Source organism: Bombus terrestris, chromosome 7, assembly GCF_910591885.1.
Source record: "Bombus terrestris chromosome 7, iyBomTerr1.2, whole genome shotgun sequence".
NCBI lineage: Eukaryota > Metazoa > Arthropoda > Insecta > Hymenoptera > Apidae > Bombus > Bombus terrestris.
This window is the reverse complement of record NC_063275.1, coordinates 1,937,211-1,959,657: the sequence shown is the minus strand read 5'-3', so window position 1 is coordinate 1,959,657 and position 22,447 is coordinate 1,937,211. Positions and strand designations below refer to the sequence as shown.

Here is a 22,447-nt window from a genome sequence, read left to right as displayed (position 1 = left end):
AAAATCTAGAACATGTGTAGGCGTAGGCAAATAATATCTGTTAATCGTAGTAAGAAAATGATAGTCTTGTATGTATACTATCGTTTGATTAAGTTATAGTTTTTGCGATTATCTACCACCAAAATATTCCATCACACATCCTTAATGAACTTTTCGAATTTTCATAAATTTTGAATTTAGTGTCAACTTTTCAACTTGTAAGTAGGTAAGTAAAACCGTATTGTAGTCTATGTAATATTTTTTGTTTCAACGGTATTGATCTCGTAAAAGCACAAACAGATAGCAAGCTTTACTCCACCTTTAGATTATTTCGCTATTTCTACGATATTTTGTATTTGATGTAGTTTTTACGAGTTTCTACGTTCATAGATCGCCCTACCATGAAACCACTGTTTACGGTGGGGATTCTTCTGCCCGTGCAAGTACCAGAGATTTCCTCTCTGCAAGTACCAATTGCTAACGCTTATTCTAGGAAATACATATATAGGGAAATTACATGCATAACTTTGCCAACCATGGAAGTCGGTAAAGCAACATCAAAATTTTGGACGTTGACCGAAGTATTGTAACCTGTATAACTTTTAATAAGTTTGATAATCGCGATTATGATGAACATTCATAGTATTATATTGTTACAGTATTGTTTGTACAAATGATTGAACGATTCAACAATCTCATGCTTTATTTTCATCGCAGTGTAACATATTATGTTTCACAAGACAATGCAAAGCATACGCAATATTTAAACCAGAGACTAACCTCCCTTTCGTTAAGGCCACATTATATACAAAATTGCGGGGAAACGAAGAAATAGAAGGTTTAAAACGATTAAGAACACTAAACGTCATGTCGTGGTCATTTCAATGGCTTTAATGAAATTGCGCGACATCTTTGAAAAGAATGATTATAAAATCGTAAATTATCTACCCGGAAGAAAATCAAAGGGAGAAGGTTGAAGGATTCTACCTGTGACCCGCCATGTGACCCGTTTTCATCAGAGGGACGTTTATTGGTCAATGTCAGCGTCAGCGTATATCCCCGACGAACGCGCAAGAGCGCAGGTATATCCTTTCTCGTATACCCCTTCTTTGCGAAAGGACAAAGCGGCTTCGTCGGTTCCCGTTACGGCAGACTTTGGTCGAAGCTCGTGAAAGAAAGGTGTGGAACGGCGGAAAAATCTACGAACGAGCACACAGTGTGCGGAAGGATCGTGTGAAGTAAAATTGTTGTTGTGCAAAGTGGACGCTCCCAGGTACTTGTGTGCATTGTGTTTACCGCGCATGGTCCGTCCAGAAGAACCACCCTTCTTTTTCTAATTATTTTAATTACAAAAAGCAGAATAATCGTCGTGTGCTCCGTGTCTGGTGTTTTTCGATAGATACGGTACAACAATATTCATAGAATCGAGTAAAAATGGCGGCTTGAATCTGATCGGCGATTAGATTTGTGGATTGTTTCGTGACCGACAGATCTTACCACGATCGAAACGTGGATTCGTCCATGACGAGGATACGTCCTGTTGATCCTGTTAATGCTATCTCGACGTGATACTTGGTAACACGTAGGAACACGTTCGAATGGAAGTCGATCGAAGGAAGAGAAGAGACCGAAAAAGTGGCGCGATCGGTGATATGTTCGGTAATGCGCGTACCAACGTGCAAATATACGTAACGGATAGTTGACGCAAAAGTCCGTTACCCTCGGTGGTATTTGATGCTTGGCCGACGTGCGCGTGTTCATACTGGAGATTGAGAAAGTGTGTAGCGGCGATTTAACGTTAGACGAGCGTTATCGTTTGCTTCGACGATTATGCTATCCTCTTGTGAAAACATTGTAAAAAGAAACGTCGAAGAGAAATCACTTGGTGTGAGAGATCGAGCGATGAACTAGAACGCAAAGAAGGCGATAGGAATTCTGGTTGGCCGCGAACGAAGAAGGAATCGGAGGACGTGCGCTCTCGTGGAAGTGGAAGAGAAGCGCGCCAAGTGGAAGGAGCAACGGTGGCGAAACAGGAGCGAAAGAGAGAAAATATCTCGGAGATGAAAATCGGTGGATCGCGGTTCTCTAGGGAGTCGACTAAAAGGTAGTAAGAGGAGGCCAGTTCGGATGGGAGTAACGAGGACTAGATCGTGGTCGGTTCCTTCGGGCTGTCTAGGTCGTCGTAGCAACGAGAACGAAGGAAAAGAGGACGACCGCGTCTAACCGGGTCGCGGTCGTGGAAAAATCGAGTGTGCTACGGTGATTCGGAAAGATGACGACAACCACCGGAAGATACGGTGCTATGGAAATGAGACATTCCAGGAGCGAGGATCTACTCGGTGTGATTTCCGGCTCGCGATCTCCGAGTCCAAACGTGCCTCTGCCTAGTACCGCCTCCGAGGACGACCTTATCGCGGCCAGCGCCCTCCACGAGGCCACTGACTCCACCATAAAACCACCGTGTCCCTTGTTGTCCTCGAGGGTTGCCGGACCGGCGGGTTTTCCAGCGGATCGTATCGATCCAGAGGATTCCATCCGAGACATCGTCACTGAAAATGATCTCTACAGGTTCGTACACATTTCTCCTTTTCTTCCTTCGAACCTTTATTCTGTGCAATTAGATCGGGTAAGGTTGCTGGTCGCTATCGTGCGTGACAATTTATATTAATGCAGAGCTAGCTTCCTAGAACATTCTTTGTTTCGTTTACGTAACTTGAAAAGAAAAGAAAACGTTTCAGAATGATTCGATCGATAGTCGACGAGGCAACTTTTTTCCGAGGTTCCTTCCCAAGCAAATTTTTCTTTGAACACTTTCTGTATCTTGATATCGCTATTCTCGCCGGTGCGGTGTTTGCATATTTTTTTCTTTTATTTTTCGTCAATCGATACTTTTATGCCGCACGTATTGACACGTTTCGTGAACATCGATCTCTCGACTTTACCTATTGACGTAACACGTTGTATATTTAAGTCAATGATATCATCGATTTTTATCTTTAAGCTATTGGTTTTTGTCGAAAGTCGTAAATAAACGGTCCGACATCGGACGCATGTTTTTAGCTTGCTATCTTTTCCTGAAACGAGTCGCTTCGATTCCTACTTTCCTCGACCGAAAGATAGAGGTCGTGTACGAGCGAATACTCGAACCGTATAATAAGCGCACCGATAAAAGCGATCGAAATAGAAGAAATCAAGGATTCCAATGAAATACTCACGTACCGGCTTCTCGATAATTTACGACCCGAGGAGCTCGTTTCGAAGCTGATATTACTAGATTTGCAAGTGCCGCGGGCGCGAGATCCGGGACTATGAGATATGTATGTTAACTATAAACGTAAACGAGCTTTACGAGATTTCCTATGCTTCGCAACGATGCCTAAAACATTAAATGCGTAACGTCCGTATTCTTGTTAACGCCGATGTTCGACCCCAGCAGACTATAAAATTATTGCTCTGTTTATCGGTAGACGAGAGAGAGTTTAAAACTTGAAAAAAGATATGTAGCTGCGCGATTCAATTTCTTTTCCGATAATTAATCGCACAGATTTCTACATCGTTAGTAATTTTCCACTACCCGTAATTAATACCCTTTTGTCGAATTCTCGAAACACGGGATTACCGATTTAATTTGGTTGAATATTTTCGATTTCAATCTACTCGATTTGGAAGAATTAGTTAAGGCAAGATTAAGACGAGTTAAAACGGTTAGACGTTTTCACAACAGAAATGATTAAAGCATATCTCTTTGCGAATAATCAAAATACTCAGAAATACTTGTCGAGAATTTTGCAAACGTGCTTTTACGAAAGACGGCGACGACGAATTTGTTCGATTTATCACGAACAGCATAAATCTTAAATCGTTGATCGGAACGCGACACGTAAAGGCGCGCGGAAGAGGAAAAATCGTTTCCGGTTCGCATCGTTGCGTCGCGTCGCGTCATGTCGCATGTAGTTCGATTTAGTCGATGACGTCGAATCATTGACAAGCTATTCGAGCTATCTGATTCGTAGACGTGCACACGCAGCAGACACGCAGCGTGTTTAAAAACGGAAAGCGAGGAGCGTTTCATTTTTAATGAAGAAGGAGCGGCTTCCGTAGAATAGCGCGAGACGGTCTCAATGAAAACGGCTTCGAAGGAAATTACGAACGACTCCGGAGTGGAGCCAGCGGGCGTCCACTTAAAACACGATTTAATCAATGCAATTAATCAGCTCGCCTCGGTTTCAACAACTTCAGTAATTTTGTCTGTAATTAGAGAGATAGCCGCGCTTCTTTTACCCTCGTTACTTACAAGACAAACTGCGATGATTAATCATAAGCGCGAGCACGAATTCTTTTTTTCTTTTCCGTTAGGTATTTCTTTTTTTATCGCTCGGGAAGAAATTTATTCTCTCGAAAGATGCTTGGAAACAGATACCGAATATTTCACGCGCAATGCACGTTCAATGGTAAAAATACGAATCGTGAATAGGTTAAAAATAACTTTCATTTTTGGCAACACGACGCCCCATGCTAACCTCCTATCACAGTCGTCATTTGTATATGCTACAGAATATATATTCGCGTATTAAACGATTCGTATACGTATTAAAACAGTACTGTCGGCCATTGTGATTTTAATCTTTGGCGTGTCTCATCGATATCTGGTCGATGATCTAACCTCTCAAATAACGATACAATTTTAATAATATTAATATTAATTATATTATATATAATATATTAATATAATATTAAATAATATTAATTTTAGTAATATTAACGTGTAATGTCACGTAAAATTCACACGTATTTTTATTAAAGAGCTGTCAGCCATTATGATTTTAAACTTTGGCACGTCGTATCGATATCTGGTCGATGATCTAACCTCTCAAATAACGATACAATTTTAATAGTAATATTAACGTATAATATCGCATAAAATTCACACGTATTTTTATTAGAGGCTTCCTCATCGAGTTGACAATATCGAAGGAAAAAGCACGAGTTCCAGTTCTACCGGTATCGTTTCGATCAGCTAAATATATGTAGGTATCGGAATCGACGATCAACGAGTTCTCCGATGCGTAACCGTTGACTCGTGCCCCTCCGATGTCGAGCGCCATCGGTTGGCTCTTTAGGCATTGTGTAGAAAAGAACAGAGCTAAAGATAGAGATATATTTGAGAGCAGTTTCTCCGTCTTCGTTATCCTTCCATTGTGTATCATCCACGTCAACCGAAATACATACGTACATACGTATTACAATAAAAATAGGATCGAGTCCCAGAGAAGCGAATAAAGTAAAAACATTCGCTTTCTAATTCCATTTTCCTCGAGCTTTTGCAAACCCATTTTTCTCCGCCTCTACAATTTCCCATCGATGAAACGATTGCGTCATTATATCGTAAATGTACCAATTAAGATATATAAGTCACAGCGAACAACTTAAGAAATTAGTCTGTGGGCTGCAAAGGGGTAACCTTGTCACTTGCGAAATAAAGAAACGCGGTGTGAGGCTGTCTTTATTTAGATTTTCGAGATATCCAACGGCGATCGTTATATACAGGCGAATTGCTTTGAAACTTTGCTCGTTAACTTCGAGATTAACGAAAAGAAGCATTGGAATCCGGTTTCTTCTTTTTTCTTTTTCTTTTGGCAAGATTTATTAATATCACGGTATTTACTTGTTTATTCGTGAAAAAAAACGTAGCTAGCTAGCTACTATATACGTGGTTATTTAATTCGTTGCAGAATAGGTACATACCGTGAAAATGTACTGTACCATTTAGAGTTTAGTGTATTTTAAAGGAACGAGGCTAGCTTCTAGGTCTTAGCGGGTAACGGTCGGAAAATAATTCCGTCTTGCTGTTGTGTTTCTCTCGCTGAGTTGGCTAGCGTTAATACCAATTCCATATAGATTTCTACGGTTAAATAATTAACCGTTCGTAGTTAAGCCATTAAACCACGGAGTTTAATTTCAAAAATCCCTTACGCGTTGCGTAGTTAAAATCAAACAAGGACGAGTACACACGTCGAACGTAGGGCAAGTGTTCCTATCATCAATTTTGGCGAAGGAACGATTCATTGTTGAAAAAGGCATCACTATTAAGAACTTAAAAATTGCCAAAAAATAATAAAGTAAAGTACACGAATGAGGATACATTGGGGAAAATAATCAACTCAATTTAGAAAAAGCGATACATTGTACACAGCATAACCAATGTTCCAAAGAAAATAAATGATTTTTCTTCTATAAATACAGAACAAGTTTGTCGAAGGTATAAAGGAAACATACCACTAAATGTCCTTTGTATTACTTATCACCGAAATTTTCAGTTCTTACAGTAAATGATAATTTTTTCTTTCATACGACGAGTATACACGTCAACCGCAACGAAATAAAGTTCTGGATTGATGCGTATACACGTCGAACGCAGTTAACCGGTTAAGTTAGTCGTTCCACATAGACGATTGAAATAGTTGCAATTAACAAATCGTTGGAAATTAAACGGCACGAATGTAGTTCGTTACAGAGCTGCGTTAACGTTTAATGTCGTGTTCCATGGTTTATTATTTATTTATTAATTCCATTCTTATATTTTATTTCTATCGATAAAGGGGAAATACGAATTACTCGAGAACAAATCTTTCAACAAATCTTTTTACCAATGTCGTGACGATAGTACGATGTTTCGTTCTGCTTGTTTCATAAACAAATTTCACCAGAGTTTCCGAAAAGACGCGTTTCTTCGCTTTCTTTCGCTAACGGACTTCGCGAAGCAGAGTAGATATTCGATCTCCTAGCAAAAAACATACACCGCTCGGGGCAAAAAAAGAAAAGAAACGAGCATAACACGCCCTTTTGTGGTTACTGCACCATTTTTGGTCGCGACGATACACATCGTCGTTAACCCTTTCACTGGAATACTTGGCTTAGAAAGTCGCTGGAAAATCGTTATTATGCAAACTGTTCGAAGCGCTGCTCGTGATAAACGGTAGCCTAATTCGTACGCCAATTTCTCCATCGACGAATGACCCGATTTACGAGCGACGCAAACCGAAAATTTTTTATTGTCCCAGCTTTACCGCGTCTCTTCGCTTACTCGCGTGTTATGCAACACGCGTGTACTCGCCAACAATACGTGCAATTTCCCTTGTCGGCGAAACGCACCGAATGTCGCCACGCAAATACGCGTCCAGATTTCTCGCTTCTTTTTGTGAGCTGCGTATCGACGAAAGTTTCCATTTGAATAGACGTGTAGCACATTGGGCTGTGAGCCAAATTTACAACTGTATAGCAGCCTCTGGTTGCAAGATGTATCGAGATCCTAAATTAAAACGTCATGCAATATCCATCGATGGACGAGACAAAGGTTCGTACAGCAAGCAGTATTCTTTGTAATGGCCACTGATCTTTTCGATAAGAACTGAACCAAGATTTGCTATGTCATTACGGCGACAGAAGGAAAAGAGAGAAGAGTAGAAAAGGAAGGGAAAGTTCGTCCGGAACAGCTAAGCAAATGCTTTCCAGAATTATGGTTTTCCACCTGTATCTCTGTGATGGTACTCGTAGAAAAGTCGCCATGTATTTCGTGGGTTTCTCGTTTTTTAATATAATGGTCCGTGCGACGTCCTTCATTGTCTGACCGTCAAGTTCCAAGCAACATTAGACACCCTCAATAAACCTAAGGCCCAACCATAAACCAAATCTTGTTAGCTTGCAGGAACCTTTAATCTTGCAATTATTTTCGGTTTATATCTGGCACTTAAAACAATCCTTAGGTCTATTGCACGTTCTTACAAATTACGGAGAAAGTTGGTAGTCACCTAATAAGACAAACGAATAGTTGTCCAACGGAAAAGCTAGCTTTTTCCATAAATAATACCGGCCATGAGTCACGTTAATAGGAGGATTCTTCATTCTTATCTTCCTGACGAAAAGTGTGAGCAACGAACGTTCTTCTTTCAAAGGGCACACCCTTACCGAGCTTTCCTCCGTAATCACATAAGAACGAACTTCAGCTGTTCTCATCACGACAGAGCAGTAACTTGATCCCTCGAGACTTGTGCTCTAGACTACAGAGGGCAGTGCAAGGAACAGCAAGAATCTACAAATCGAAAACAGTCATCATTATCGTCAATACGAAAGGAGTCCTAGGTCGTACTCGTTCGTAGTTGTCATTTCAAATACTCAATCTTGTATCACACTGAAGTTGTTGGATCATTCAAAATATATAATAACCTGTTAATAACAGCGTTATATTCAATCAACTATCCTTATTATCCCACGAGAAATAAGAGATCGAACGATTCATGGCGTCGATTAGTCTAATCGTAACAGGAATTTACGACTCCCATTGGCGCGCTTCTTCGAGATCGCGTCTCCCCGCGAACGTACGAAAGTTCACTTAATATTAACACATTGCTGACCGGTCACGAGTTAACTCGTGTTTTCATGGCCAAACGTTATGTTTCATGGTCGAGCGTAAACTCGTGATGCGCTTTTTTTCGCATCAGCGTCAGACCACGTCTTAGAAAAAATAATCACTGGCAGAAAAACAAATTCGACTATAGCGTGTAGAGTATGCTCTTCAAAATGAAAACGCAGCGAAACTAGATATATTTGCAGAAGCTGTTGTGTACCATTACACGTAGGTAATTGTTACACTGTTTATCGTACGAAAAAGAAATATTAAAAGTTGAATAATAAATAAAATTTATTAAAGTTTATTTACTTCTACATTCAATTACAAAATAATAGCCGGTGACATGAGATAAATTCTCAGTAAAATTGCCGGTCAACAATGTGTGAAGGCAATCAAATAGATGGTTACAGCATTTGTCAGTAATTAATGCGTAGAGCGTGCGGATCAAAACGTGAAATCTATAAAAAATTTTGCTAACCGAGTATGCGAAGGTACGCGGGAAAATATTTTTGCAACCTGGTGGCATTTCACGTTAACACGTCGAATGCCATGGGGGTCGCCGGTGACCTCAGTAAGATAAATTCATTAATGATGATTATACACCGTAACATATCTCTTGTAGGTAATATTTCAACATATTTCATATGTATCGCATAATAAAAAATTCATCGTTGCGCCACGATCAAACCTTGTAAAACTGGCGTGGCATTCAACATGTTAAACATCCGTCGTCGTAAGGTTCACAGAAAAACGTACTACGATCGGTATATTTCAGGAGAATTTTATTTAATTTTTACGCCTATGGTCGTTACAAGAGCTAAGGTGTCTTGAACTGTGTGCCAACTGATCATTGGCCTTTAACCAGTTAGCTGTTGCGACCTCTTTGTAAAGTGTGTATCCAAAATATGTTGGGAAAAGTAAGCGATGACGAGTATACTCGTCAAACACAGTGTGCCTGTTAGAATATGCAATGAAGTTGTAACGAAATGACTGTTTTATTTTTTCATTTTATTACCGACGGGGCTCGTCATCAACACGAAATATTGCCATTTCTTCGTGACGAGTATACTCGTCAAAGATGGTTAACTGGTTAATACTACGATTCACGCGAATTAAGCTCAGAGAGGGTTAAATCCGGGAACAAATGTTTTTGCATAATGCGATTCGGAACGATATTTGAAAGAAAATAAGCAACTTTGAAACAATTTTCCTTCGATGTTCCATAAACAAAATATCGATTAGACGAAAAAACACAACTTTTTCTTATATTTCGTTTTACGTCCCAGAAACTATCTGTAAGATCGCAGAAGTTTCAGTAGAAAGTTATGGCTAATAAAGTTTATTATCTGTAAAATGAGACCTGTTACGTTATGATAAGCATAATCGTTAGCTTGTAAATTAGTAACAAACGCGAAGAAATCCTTTTTTCCTCAATCGTTTACAACTGTAATCAAAATTGTCGATACAATGATATCGACTCGCACTTTAAATAATGTTCGACGATAAAACAGATGTTACCAATCGTTTCCTTTTTTGTTTTTAGTAATCCAAATTAAAAAAAAGAACGTCTTTCTAAGCGTTATAGTTGCCGAGATAATGCTACTTTTTCCATAAGTTACAATTTTCAGTTTCGTAAATGTTTTTCTGCCCTTTATGGGCATCCGATCGAAGAAGACTCACATGTAACGCAAACAATAAACTGTAAACAGACCTATTTCATTTCTTGATGTTTAATAGTTTAGAGAAACGCTTTTTTTTAAATTACGTAAAATGACTGCAGAAGTCGGTAGAACAAGTTCCATTATGATATAGTGAAAAATGCAAAAGTTGTATTTTAGTGCCTGAATAAGAGAAATAAGCTTTTTATTGCGAATAAAAAATTTTCCGTTTGTCTTAGTATGAGTAGTACTCGTTTGTCACAGAGCCTCGACAATTTGTGCGACTGTACGATTGCATCATTGTACCACAATTCTAACCGGAGCTTTACGACTGAGAAAAAATAGATTTCTTTGCGCGTTTTACTAATTTGCAACCTAACGATTGAGCTTATAATAACGTAGCAAGTCGCATTTTACAGATAATAAATTTTATTAACTTTCCACCGAAACTTTTTCACCTATGACAAATAGTTTCCAAGACATAAAGCGAAATGTATGTTTATGAAATGTTTATGAAAAATGTCGCTTATTTTGCACTGCTCATCATTCAGAATCATATGATACAAAAACATTTCTACTATCAATTTGTCTCTGAAAAAATATGCATTCGACTAGACTACTATTTACTACTACTACTACTGCTACTATATTTCTGCGGCCATTGTGGATTATTTTGTGGTCGGACAAAGGTCCACCAGTAGTCACTTTCTCTAAAATCATTTCTACCGCTAACATTTTTCAGAATTCTTTTGCAGTAGCTTAACTGTTACTTGTTGTTACTTAGCCACATCCGCGAATTTTGTTGGTCTGGTTTAGCAAAGAGAAACGAACTGCCGTTCCACGATTCTACCAACGAAACCAAGAATCATCGAAAACAATGTTCCCTCAGTGTGTGTTATCTTTGATATTTGATATTCGGACTTTCGACCGAATGGGCGACTGTGGTCGTTTTGCCGAATATTCTGGAAGCTGACGTATAGTTCAGCAGCTGAATCTGAACTTTTGTCCTCCGCTTGGTATTCTTCGAAGCTGTGTGAGTTTGAAAGGCAGAACCGAAGATAATCGGTGGCTCGTATTGCGATCGATACCTTCGACACCTGGCTAGAATTACATTGCGATATTTCAGTTTCACACGACGCTGGAGATTCGGTCCGGAAAGGCGTGACGGGCGGACTCTTGAAGAGCAGAGTAGAGGCTGGCTGCAGGCTGGTAGGCAGGCAACCCGGAAGATAGGCAAAGATCGTTGTTGGATCTCGAAGCGGGAGCACCGCGCGTCTCGAGCAATCGTGAAAGCGAAAGTCTCGGAGAGAATGGACGAGCCGTTACACGGCAGTGCGAGTGTCAGTGAGTGAACCATTCGAAGATAAAAAGAACCGGAGAGAGGAAGTTTCGGTGGAAGGCAACAGATTCGCAGCGATCAATAAGAAGAGAGAACGAGAGAGAGAGAGAGAGAGAGAGAGAGAAATCGATTAGCGAAGCAACTGCAGGCAACTTGCAGCTGACGAGCGCATCGGGTCACATCAGACCCGACCGGGCCACGCCATGACCGAAAGGTCGGCTTCCTGCTCGCTAGCTTCTCGATGTCGCCGCGAGTATCGCTCGTTACACGTGCAGCCATCGCGTGGGACCCAAGCACGCTTCCGGTTTCCAAACGGCAGATCTCTAACGAGAGATCTCGTCGACGACGAACTCAATCCGCTGCGGTTGATAGGCCAATAAGATTGTTGCGCATTCGGTGATACTGAAACGAGGCTGTTTGTCTCAGAATCGTTGTTCTGCCTGTGAATTATGTCGGCTCTTAATCGCCATTCGAATCTTCGTCCACGACGACGATAGAATCAGACTAGCTGGGTGAAACGTCTGAAATGTAGAGTTTCGTTTGATACGAATAAATGGGAATAAAATCGCGGGCAGATGTCACGCGATTGTATCATACGGCTAGCATTTTTCCACGAGATTTTTCTGTCTTCTTCTATTTGTTTAAACTTACTTTCACTTGCGTCATTATCCTCGAAACATGATGAAAAATAACGTACTCGAGATAGTAAATATTTAATATATTATCTGCTTTCAGGTTCGTGCTGTTCAAGCGTCACTATGATAAATATGTTGCTTTGGCGGCGAAATATGAGGAAGCCAAAGGTATCGCCTACTACTTGGAAGAACGTTATCACGAGGTGAAGGTACGTCGGATAAGCATTTTTAATTAATTGAACCTTGCCAAATGCAGATTCAGCTGATGATAAACAATAGGAATCGTTAGTGTTATTGTAATTCGAACAATAGACAAATTTGTTGTTCCACACGGTACGATCGTAGATGGGTGTAACGAAAAACGATATATATATATATAGGTCGGTTTATCGCTAAAATCTAACGCGTAGCACATTAAATATCGGATACGCGGAACTGGTAACCGATGAAACGTAACGAAGCCAAAGAAACGCTATCGATCGTTTTCCCTATCGCGTAAAGAACGTACGTAGCATAATATACGTCAGAGTTTCGTAGATTCGATTCGAGTTCGCGCTACTTATCTTAATCTCGACAATTATGGAACTCTAGAAAAATTTACTGTAACCTTCGTTTTCTCCTAATTCTGTAGCAATCTATATCTCGATGAGAATAAAAATGGTTTCGCACGATAGCGGGCTGCTATCGCGACGTAAGCTTTGAGAGCCTCTGGCATAAGCAACGCGTACGTATAATTAATTCTCGAGACGGTTGCAACAAAGATCAGAGTCCTTCCGCGATCTTGTTAGTCTGTGCTTGATGGTATCTGTGGCCCCAGGCAGCTTGTACCGCGAGTGAAATCAACTTGCTCTCGCCTGTTGCAATATTATGCTTAAAAATGCGCGAGAGAAAACGGTCTTCTTGCACTACGCAGCTTATTTAGTATTTGCAAAAATGTATCGATAGATGTCACTGCCGTCGTTCGCCGGATGAGAAACATCTCGAATGAGAAACGACTCGTTTCCTGTTCCTCTCGCGAGTTCCTGCGTTCATAAAAATTCTACTTCCCAACGAATATCTTGGTCCGCGATGACTGTTCAAACTTCTTTTCTTTCTCTTTTTTCTTCTTTTTTCTGTGTGTCTTTTCAGGAATATTCGACCGTTTCAAAGTTCTTGTGTATGATTGTCGTGATCTGAAAAAACCGTACGCGGTACAGCTCGACGCGTTCCATTCTTTACACGTTCTCAATCCTGTTTGAATAGCCGACGCCAGTCAGTCAGTCACTGTAACCGTAGACCTTGACAGACAGGATTTCCCATGTCGAGTGTCCGTTTGGCGTTCGTTTATGGCTCTCGCACGCTCTTTGGTTTTTTCAAAGAAATTTGACGACAGCTCTGCGACGAAACCTTCTCGCGGGAACAATCGGGAAACGGAAGGGGGACGTTCCATTTTCGTGCGTACAGCGTTTTATCTAATCACGTGCTTCGGATTCGCGTTCCTCGAAATACCGACATGCAATTAACCGTCGCCTATAACCTTATCTGGCACGCCAAGGTTTAATTTGACTGTCGAGATTTGACCTCGATCGAAGGAAAAATAAGCGGAATGTAGGCTTCGTCCGACTAAATATGTACCTGCGATTAAATCGTTTCTAGAAGAAGTTGCGAAGAAACGATAAACTGAACCAGCGTAGCGTGATTTTTCCGTGACCGGCTGTAGAATCCAACCAGTCCGTAATATCGGGCAGGAAACAAAGATAGGAAAGAAAGTAAAAGGAAGAGACGAATCCGCGAAGCCTTTGGAGAAAAGAGGTCTAGGAAAGAGCGGAGGCGTCGTGTCGCGTGTATATAGACGCAGAGCAGGATAGCCGGAGGAAGGCCGTGTAAGTAGTACTTAGGTCGATTTCACCCGTGGGCACTGGTTTCCCCTTGGCCTTCCAGTGGATGCGCGTCAACTTGTACGTCTGCTTATGCACTGGCCGCCAGAGAAAATTGACCGTGGTGAACCGTACGGTGGCAAAACCGCAGAGACAAAGCCGAGCAACGACGAGCGAATGGCAAAAAGTTCGCCGTGGAGAAGAAACGGTTACATTTCGTTACTCCGCTTTTCCCTTTGCGGTTTCGTATCTTGTCTTTCAACTCGTTCCTGCAGCGCCCCTCGTCTTCCTTCCTCTTGACTTTCTTCGCTTTCTTCCCAGCCAGTTTTTTCCGTAGCCTCTCTTTTCGTACCTTTCCTCGTTTAGTTTCGTTGCAGTGGAAGCCGCGAAACGGCCTGCCCCGAGCTGAGCTGGCTCGTACTACCGTTCATCAACCTCGTACCATCGACAGTCTAGTTTGGCCGCCTAAGCTGACCTACAATGTGGCATCTAGCGCGATGCTAGATGCGACTCGGCCGAAGGAGGGAGGTGCAGCCAAGGCGGCGTTATCGGCCGGATCACGTCATACCGCCGGCTCAATTACCGATCTTCCACTCTGCTCGACCAGCAACGTCGAAACGTTCAATGACGAACTGGTCGTTCGTATGCGAAACAACACGGGGATCGATGATTTACGATTTAGTCGCACTTACGCAATCGGCCAAACAGCGAGAATAGATTTGCCACGCGTAGCAACGCAACGTAACGCATAGTCTAAGTACGGTGTTCGATCTATAAATAGCGTTTCTCTGGATGGTACCCTTGATACACGAACGTCATTTCGGTCGTATTTTAGCGGTAAACACGTCTTATCGAATTAATGTACGCTTTCGATATCTGTACATCCTACTCCGAGCACGGTAGATTCGAATCTGGAGCTGCAAAATTGGTTCCGTAATAAATACCGATGATGTTTGCATGTAGCCGTTTGCAGGCGCAACGGAGGCATCCAAAAGCGGCGACCGTGAAATCAGATGCAGTGCTGGAAGCATTCGGTTGCATTCTCTTTTTTAATTAGAATTATTATCTCCGTTAACGCTTGCCTGCGGACTCGTTCGCCTTATCGGTTGACAACCACTGCTACACGAATGTACCTCGTTGGTATTGTTCTCCGATCTATCTACGTTAGTTGTACAAACTCGAAAACAATCGTGACTCAGTCGATAAAAAGATGTAACTCGAAAGATAAGAGTTACCGAGATGACTTATCGAGTAAATATGAACGAATGATTTCATGAACGAGTTCTTAATCAAAAGAAGTTGAATTCGAATTGCTGTTGAAACGAATTGGAAAGATGGAATTACGATAGAAACTCGTGTAATACAAAATTGCCCGGTTATTGCAGGCTGAAAGGGACAAGTTAGAGGAGACTCGACGGTCGTTGGAGAAGCGACTGGAGGGTTGCGAAGCAGAACTCCGAGGCAAGGAGGACGAGCTGTTTTTGCAACTGGAACGAAGCCTTCGTCTGGAGGAAGAGGTGGAGAGAGCTAAAACCGAACGCGACAGTTGCATAGCTGCCAAGGATCGGCTGGAGAGGCAACGGGAAGTAGCTTTGCGCCGTCTACAGATGCAACTGGCGCAAAACGAGATTACTAGGCAAACTCTTGAACGAGCTCGTCAGGACGTTGTCAAGCAGGCTACTGTTATTCGTGCTGAACGTGATGCTCTTGAAAGAGAGGTGATGATAATTCGAGCAACAGCATCTCTTTCGATGAAGACGATCGATGCTATAATGTCATATTGTGTATGTTTTGTGTCTCTAGAATGAAGTTTTAAAAGAGAAGCTGCGTATAGAACAGGGAGAATTGGGAGAGGAAAGGCGAAGACGAGAGGAAGGTGTCGCAGCGCTGACTCGAGAAACGATTACGTTGAGACACGCCGCGAGACATCTTCGTGCAGCGACTCTACACGCTACGTCTTGCCGCCGTCGACGACGGTGTTCCGTTTGTTTATACGCGAGGCGCACTTTTGCCGAGATCGATGATTATCGCGACGAGTAAGTGGACCGAACAGACCAGCCCCGATAGTCGATAACGAAGTAAAGGCTTTTATCTTTACATTTATCAAATTTTTAAATGTTTCAGTGGAAATCTTTTCAAGTGCCTTCAAGCGCCGCTGCAGGATCTACGTACCTGGTTGCGACCTAGCACAACGTCCACGACATCGATGTCGCGTGGACAGAGGACCAGTTCACCGTTGGCCGATCGAGAAATAAGTTTCATCGACGATTCCAGCGTCGACAGTAGCCCCGGTGGAAGCAATGCTAGCAGCAGCAGTACCACAAGTAGTAACAGCGCGTCCGACGATGAAGCATATCCGAGTACTCCTGTTGCTGAAATATCGCTTTCATCGGCTAACTCGAGCGCTCCAGCTACGGCTAGAGCCTTTTCATCCGATTCAGGGTTCGTCTTGATATTTCACCAAGTTCGTGTACCTTCTAGTTACGTAAGAAATAGCGAAACATTATTCGCAATAAATTTTCACGTTGTTCAGGTTTTCTTCGGAAATCGGAGATCGAAGATCACGATGTTATGAAAATGGGGGTAGTAGCACCAGCAGTAGCAGTGGCAAAAGCAGGAAAATTAGCGAGTCGCTTAGTTGCAGCGAACCGGACGAACAGAGCACGACAGGATTTAGTCGATCGAGGTGGACCTCCTCGTTTCGAAAGTTACTTGGACGAAAACCAAAGACCAAGCCCACGCCTGACCGCTCCTCGTGAAAAGGCCAAGACTGAGAAGCACGTTATCGTGCTTCGAACACGTAGTGCGAAATCACCGTGAAATTTAGTGCTCCCTCCCTTTTTCAGCTCCGTCATTGATCTATCGAGATTGTTCGCTTGATCGGTAAAACATTCCAAACGAATTTGTTTACTATTAAAGAAACAATTCGATACTGCCAGCATATTGATAGTAATGCAATTCTGGATTTCTTCCTAGTAATAACATCGAATTAAAGACCACAAATTTCGAGTTATATCGATATAGAAACTTATCCTCGCAAGTGATCGTTACGGTCATTTTACTAGTAGTTCACTTTCTCATATCTAATATACCTTGGCTGAAGTTTCGGCTGTTAATACTCGTCACACTATGTAGGAATTGAAATTTCAACGGTTATTATTGCGAACGATCGATCAAATTCGACTAAAGCGTATGATATTAGATAAAAGAACTCTGTTTACGATTATTGGAGTTGGGTCTGAAATTTCTAGACATTTTGTTTTTTATTGGATTGTGAGTAAAATAATGTTATTATTTATGACGCGTTGTATCATCCTTACATTGTTATTGTTAGGGCGATTGTTGTTCTGCTAGTCAAAGAACGTATATATCGTAGACATATATGTATAGAAATATATGTATGCATAACATACGTATATCCAAATCGATCGGTCGCAATTTTATTTGTTAGTTCGTAGAATTACAGATGTTTAAATCTGCAACTCACTTTAGTAACCAATGAAATTTTCAAGATGTTTGTAGCAAAACATCACTTGTGAAATTAAATATGTTTTTGCATACAATAATACATCAAATCCAAAAAAATGTTCGCTTGGATAACGAGTTTCTTTTACAGACTATTGTGTAACGTATACATGATAGCAACATTTGAATGAATTAGATTGGAATCGATAATACGTAAATACATCCGATAATATATCATTAATAATCGATTATCAAACACATAACAACTTCGTATTCAGGGTAACAACAAATTTCTCTTAGAAATTTCATTTTAGTTATTAAACGAATAATTCAGTAGCAACTATTACTGAATTTCTTTCTAAATTTTGCTTGTATGAAGTTATCATATATTCTGTATATATTTTCTATATGATATTTATGAATTTCAATTAATAGTTTTTCTATAAATTCACGGACTAAGTAAGATTAGTTATTTGATTCATTGTTACGTTAATGCAAAAATCGTTGAAGTTTATGACAAATTAAAAAATGCTAATTCAATGGAAGAACGATAGATGAATCAGTGCTTTTCAGGAGGATATTTATAGCCAATTTAAAGTTTTACAGTTTATCACACAAATTCTTAAAATTTTTGCATCAACTAACAAATCAATGATTTTAATTGATTTGATCATGTTTAAATTTTTACCAATGATAGATAAAATTGTTTGTTAACCAAAAACAATTATATGTTAAATAAATAAGAAACAAAAATAGAAAAATTTTAAGGATTATCTGTTTAATGAATTGACTGCAAAGATATATTTTCTTGTGTATTTTTTCACTACCCGATTTTTTCTACAATCTTTTTGGTTTTTTACGAAATAAAAATATAAATTAGTAAACCGGAAAACAGTATATCTTTTTTTACCACATATTTTTAATTAAAGTATCTCACTTATCATTCTGATAAAACTATAGATAAGTTACGTATCTCTTGACGTTTTTCGTAGAATCTCCCACCTTTACTGTTCTGGTAGGTAATATATATGTGAATTTAATGACTATGAATGCCAACTTGAACCTCAGTAGTTGGGTGTCAACGTTATATATCGATCATCGATCAGTGATAAATTGGGCGTATATCAATAGTTGCAACAGGTAAGTAAGTGTGTACATAATTAGAAATGAATTAGCGTAACTACACGCTCTTAGTTTAGCGAGAAATAAAACATTTCGTCACGAAAAAATCAATATCTTAAGAGTATGAATATTTACAAAACATTGGAGTGGTCGTTTTATCGTTATGTATGATTTAGTGTATTTTTATTACAGTAAATATATAATATCGATCGGTCGGTAGTTTAATTCTTTGGTGATTTAATCAACCAATACATTGGTTCAATTTTATTACATTCTTTGTAACATATAGTGAGGATGTTTATATAGAAACTCGTTTTCATAACTAATTATTTTATCAGTGCCTTATGGCATGTAATTTGTATAGCAGTTCTACAAATAAATTGCTAGAAATCGTGTTTAATATATTTTCCCAGTTAATTTAATCGATTTCGGTATTTAGAAATTTCTTCAAGTTTGATAATCCAATCTTTTTTTTTTTTTTTTTTTTTTCTTTGTTTGTAATATGACACGTATACAATGAAATAAAGTGACTTGAATACTCGCATTCTAGTTACTGCAACTCATTCGGTAATAACTTGCGCAACATTAGATTATGGTTACAAAACTCTTTGTATTTGCTGTATAACTATTACAATATAAATTGTTGTGTCATTAAACAATTCTTAGAAATTTTAAATAATTCTAACGAGAAAATAAAAAGCCACTATATAGTAAATATTTTTCTGCTTATCAGGCACGTTATATTATATTAAGTATATATTTAATTTTATATTATGTAACTAATTTTAAATTATATTATATTAGTTCCTTCAACATCAATACGGTCAGATATATACGAAACATAATGTTAAAATATCAAAATATCTCATTCGACATATCTAATTTCTTATAAAAGTTCTCAATCTGATTGGCTACGAGGACAACTGATAGTGTTTTTTTATAATTGATAAAGTTAACTAATATATTCTATTAAAGAATCAGTTCTAGTTAATTCACATCAATTTCCTGAATAACAACTAAAAGAAAATGAATTTTTATGATTAATGCAATGTTTTTCAGATAAGAATTAAAATATTGTCATGGAAAAAGGTATAACAATGTCGCCACCACCACCACCACCACCTGGTTTTGTCCCACCACCACCACCATCTCATTCTGTCCCACCACCGTCATATGAGCAACCACAAACAAGTACGTAAAAATATATAAGTACTGAAATGATAAGATCATGCAATAACTTTCATTATTAGATAGCATCAGCAGGTAGCCTGAAAGCCAAGAAAATAAAAATATGCATAAAGTGATTTAATGATTAAAATTTAGAAGTGTTTGACTATTTAACTATTTGACTATTTAAGTGTTTAACTGCTAAGCAAACTGCTTTCCAAATAGTAGTTGCAATTTGTAACAATTTCAGAACAATATGTTGTGTGCATTGCAAATTGCGATGCACATCTGCTCTGAAAATGGAATCTAGAGAGAATGTCTTCATAAACAAAGTCAACCTAAAGTAAAAGCTTGGTATGCAGACAGTTAAACCCTAACCATGTATAATAGATTTCTAATACATACAAAGTACTACAGACCATGCTGTTTGCTTCTTGAAGCATTTATTAAATATTAAGATATATAAAAAGTTGTTCTAATATTTATTAATATTTTCCACCTATATACGTTTTATGTTATTATAAAATAAATCTTGATTGTTATATAAATATTTGTGATTATTGAATATTGTTTAAAAAGAATATTGTTTTTCAAGAATATAATTTTACAGGTCCCATTGTCGTAAGGAATTTAAATTTTGGTCCTGAACAACAGCACATAATATGTCCTTCTTGTCACGCAAATGTGCTCACAATAACTGAAAAGGAAGCAAACATGAAAACTCACCTCTTCGCATTAGGACTATGTGTTATAGGGTAATTATAAATTATGATTTACCATTGATTTTTCAAAAGAACAAGATTTAATTATATTTATAATTATATCTAGGTTCTGGTGTTGTGTTCCTTGCCCTTACTGCATGGATAGTTGTTTGGTAACAAAACATTATTGTCCTAATTGTAGATCATATTTAGGACAAAGTAATAATTAATTCTATGGTAATATTATCAAAACCATTTCCTTATATATATACATATATATAATATTTCATATATATATATGAAATATAATATAATATAATATAATATAATAAATATAATATTTCATATATATATATGAAATATAATATATATTATTCTGACTTTTTATAAGGCATAAACAATATTTTGCGCATTTATTTTATACAATTACTTTTTTTTTAAAGTGTTCATTATCTTGAAAATATGACCAAAAAACATAGATATTTTACATAAGGTTGTAGATGCTTATTCTAACTTAAGTTAATTGGTTAATTAACTTAACTTAATTTTAATGATTAAAAATTTAAAGTTGTCGATATAATTTATAGAAAGGTAACCTTTAAATCAATTTTGTAATTGTATTAATATCTCGTTTTATACTTCTTAGCACACAATTGTAAATTTAGACACTATTTTAAATATGACTGCTAAACAAGTATAGATGTTCATTTTAATATTATAAATATACTATATATATTATATATATAAACTAATATACTAAAATCTATATTATAAATTTTTATGAAAATTTTTTTAAATGTAAGATCTAGAATTGTAAATTAAAAATGACTATACTACTACCATCAATAATAAGTTTTGTATTAATGTACTGAAATCTTTTTATTATTTAATTACATACATTTATGTATAAGTCTGATTTATTGCTTCTCAATCAATCTTATGTATAAAAAATCTTTGATGTTATAGTCAGATTGAAGCACATGAAAGAATAGGTATTGCAATAAATATTTTTATTGAAGATTTCACATGTTTTATTCATATACCAAGCTTTCTGACCAAGATGCCCAATCAATAACTTCCTTTTCTTCTCCAAACCAGAGTTTGATCTCTTTATTGGCAGATTCAACAGAGTCGGAGCCATGAATAACATTGCGTCCAACGTGGATACAATAATCACCACGAATTGTTCCAGGTGAAGAATCCGCTGGATTTGTTTGTCCTAACATAACACGGCCAGTTTTTACTATGTTTAAACCTTCCCATACCTGAAAAACAATTGTTAAATTTAATTAACATACAAATAATATCTTTTAATTGTATTATACAAAAAACAACTATATACCATTGGCACAACTGGTCCTGAGCTCATGTATTTAATTAAACCTGGGAAAAATGGTTTGGATGCCAAATCTGCATAATGTTTCTTTAATAAATCCTCATTTGCCTAAAAAAAAAGAAGAAACTTTAATAATAACATAATTTTAATACGAATAACGAAATCTATTGCACATCAATGGTATATAAAACAAATATAATACAAGACTCGTAAACTAGTATTTCTACCAATTATCTTGACACAAGATAATATAATGTCATAGAGATTAGTAATGAAGGTCACGACAATTATCATTTATTGTACAATCGATAAAATACGATAAGTACTTATGAAATGAAAATTTTTAATCACGTGGTTGTTAGAAACTAAAAAATGCATATTTTTCTGGAGTGAATCGGATACGTAAGCATATGTAGAGAAACTTACCTGTATCATTTTCATCGCTACAAGTTTAAAACCTCTGTCTTCAAAGCGTTGAATTATTTTACCAATGAGTCCACGTTGAACACCATCGGGTTTAACCATAAGGAAGGTACGTTCCTTATTTCCTGCCATTATTAATCTACAAAATAAACGAAGTAAAACTAATACAGAGCACAAAACCATATAACGCCGGCACCAGCACCGGAAGAATGAGAACGAAGGAGAGAATCAGGTCTTCGGTTATTCGAATTCTTTCAATGTGGTGGGGAAGCCATTCTCGAACTCTTACCGTACGGCGCTCGTGTATCATCATTCAGGAGTGGTAACAGTAATTTCTGCTCAATGTTTTAGTTCCCCTT

The 22,447-nt window shown here is 38.3% G+C and overlaps 3 protein-coding genes and 1 long non-coding RNA gene across 7 annotated transcripts; 2 read left to right on the top strand and 2 right to left on the bottom strand.

Moving 5' to 3' along the window:
* The first annotated feature begins 512 nt into the window (after nt 1–512).
* LOC100650766 (myosin-7B) lies at nt 513–18,140 on the top strand. 4 transcript variants are annotated; one of them, XM_012309738.3, is made up of 6 exons: nt 513–2,547; nt 12,119–12,227; nt 15,260–15,592; nt 15,678–15,910; nt 15,999–16,338; nt 16,408–16,585. In XM_012309738.3, the coding sequence occupies exons 1-6, from the start codon at nt 2,252–2,254 to the stop codon at nt 16,447–16,449; spliced, it is 1,353 nt and encodes a 450-aa protein (XP_012165128.1). In that variant the 5' UTR covers nt 513–2,251; the 3' UTR covers nt 16,450–16,585. The 4 variants fall into 4 exon arrangements, with proteins under 4 accessions (XP_012165128.1, XP_003396457.1, XP_048263308.1 ...); XM_003396409.4 differs by having other exon boundaries at nt 517–2,547; nt 15,999–16,316; nt 16,408–18,140; XM_048407351.1 differs by lacking the exon at nt 513–2,547 and adding an exon at nt 11,261–11,597 and having other exon boundaries at nt 15,999–16,316; nt 16,408–18,140.
* LOC125385418 lies at nt 5,924–8,496 on the bottom strand. The gene is made up of 3 exons (XR_007224669.1): nt 8,203–8,496; nt 7,788–8,068; nt 5,924–7,645 (listed from the first exon to the last, which is right to left on the bottom strand). It is a non-coding gene; the product is annotated as an uncharacterized LOC125385418 (long non-coding RNA).
* Nucleotides 18,141–18,345: 205 nt separating the features above from the next.
* Nucleotides 18,346–21,349, top strand: LOC100650643 (protein TRACHEARY ELEMENT DIFFERENTIATION-RELATED 7A). Its single transcript, XM_003396408.4, has 4 exons — nt 18,346–18,479; nt 19,521–19,652; nt 20,239–20,383; nt 20,457–21,349. Exons 2-4 carry the CDS (start codon nt 19,541–19,543, stop codon nt 20,557–20,559), a joined length of 360 nt encoding a protein of 119 aa, XP_003396456.1. The 5' UTR covers nt 18,346–18,479; nt 19,521–19,540; the 3' UTR covers nt 20,560–21,349.
* On the bottom strand, nt 21,319–22,382 carry LOC100650525 (nucleoside diphosphate kinase). Its single transcript, XM_012309730.3, has 3 exons — nt 22,092–22,382; nt 21,672–21,773; nt 21,319–21,594 (listed from the first exon to the last, which is right to left on the bottom strand). The coding sequence occupies exons 1-3, from the start codon at nt 22,269–22,271 to the stop codon at nt 21,361–21,363; spliced, it is 516 nt and encodes a 171-aa protein (XP_012165120.1). The 5' UTR covers nt 22,272–22,382; the 3' UTR covers nt 21,319–21,360.
* Nucleotides 22,383–22,447: the final 65 nt, after the last annotated feature.

Coding starts and splice junctions, on each gene's coding strand:
- LOC100650766 (XM_003396409.4), top strand. CDS start 2,252: ATGACGACAACCACCGGAAGATACGGTGCTATGGAAATGAGACATTCC. Junction 15,593..15,677: donor GTGATGCTCTTGAAAGAGAG/GTGATGATAATT, acceptor TTGTGTCTCTAG/AATGAAGTTTTAAAAGAGAA. Junction 16,317..16,407: donor GCCTTTTCATCCGATTCAGG/GTTCGTCTTGAT, acceptor CACGTTGTTCAG/GTTTTCTTCGGAAATCGGAG.
- LOC100650643 (XM_003396408.4), top strand. CDS start 19,541: ATGGAAAAAGGTATAACAATGTCGCCACCACCACCACCACCACCTGGT. Junction 19,653..20,238: donor ATATGAGCAACCACAAACAA/GTACGTAAAAAT, acceptor ATAATTTTACAG/GTCCCATTGTCGTAAGGAAT. Junction 20,384..20,456: donor TTAGGACTATGTGTTATAGG/GTAATTATAAAT, acceptor AATTATATCTAG/GTTCTGGTGTTGTGTTCCTT.
- LOC100650525 (XM_012309730.3), bottom strand. CDS start 22,271: ATGGTTTTGTGCTCTGTATTAGTTTTACTTCGTTTATTTTGTAGATTA. Junction 21,774..22,091: donor TAGCGATGAAAATGATACAG/GTAAGTTTCTCT, acceptor CTTTTTTTTTAG/GCAAATGAGGATTTATTAAA. Junction 21,595..21,671: donor CAGGACCAGTTGTGCCAATG/GTATATAGTTGT, acceptor ATTGTTTTTCAG/GTATGGGAAGGTTTAAACAT.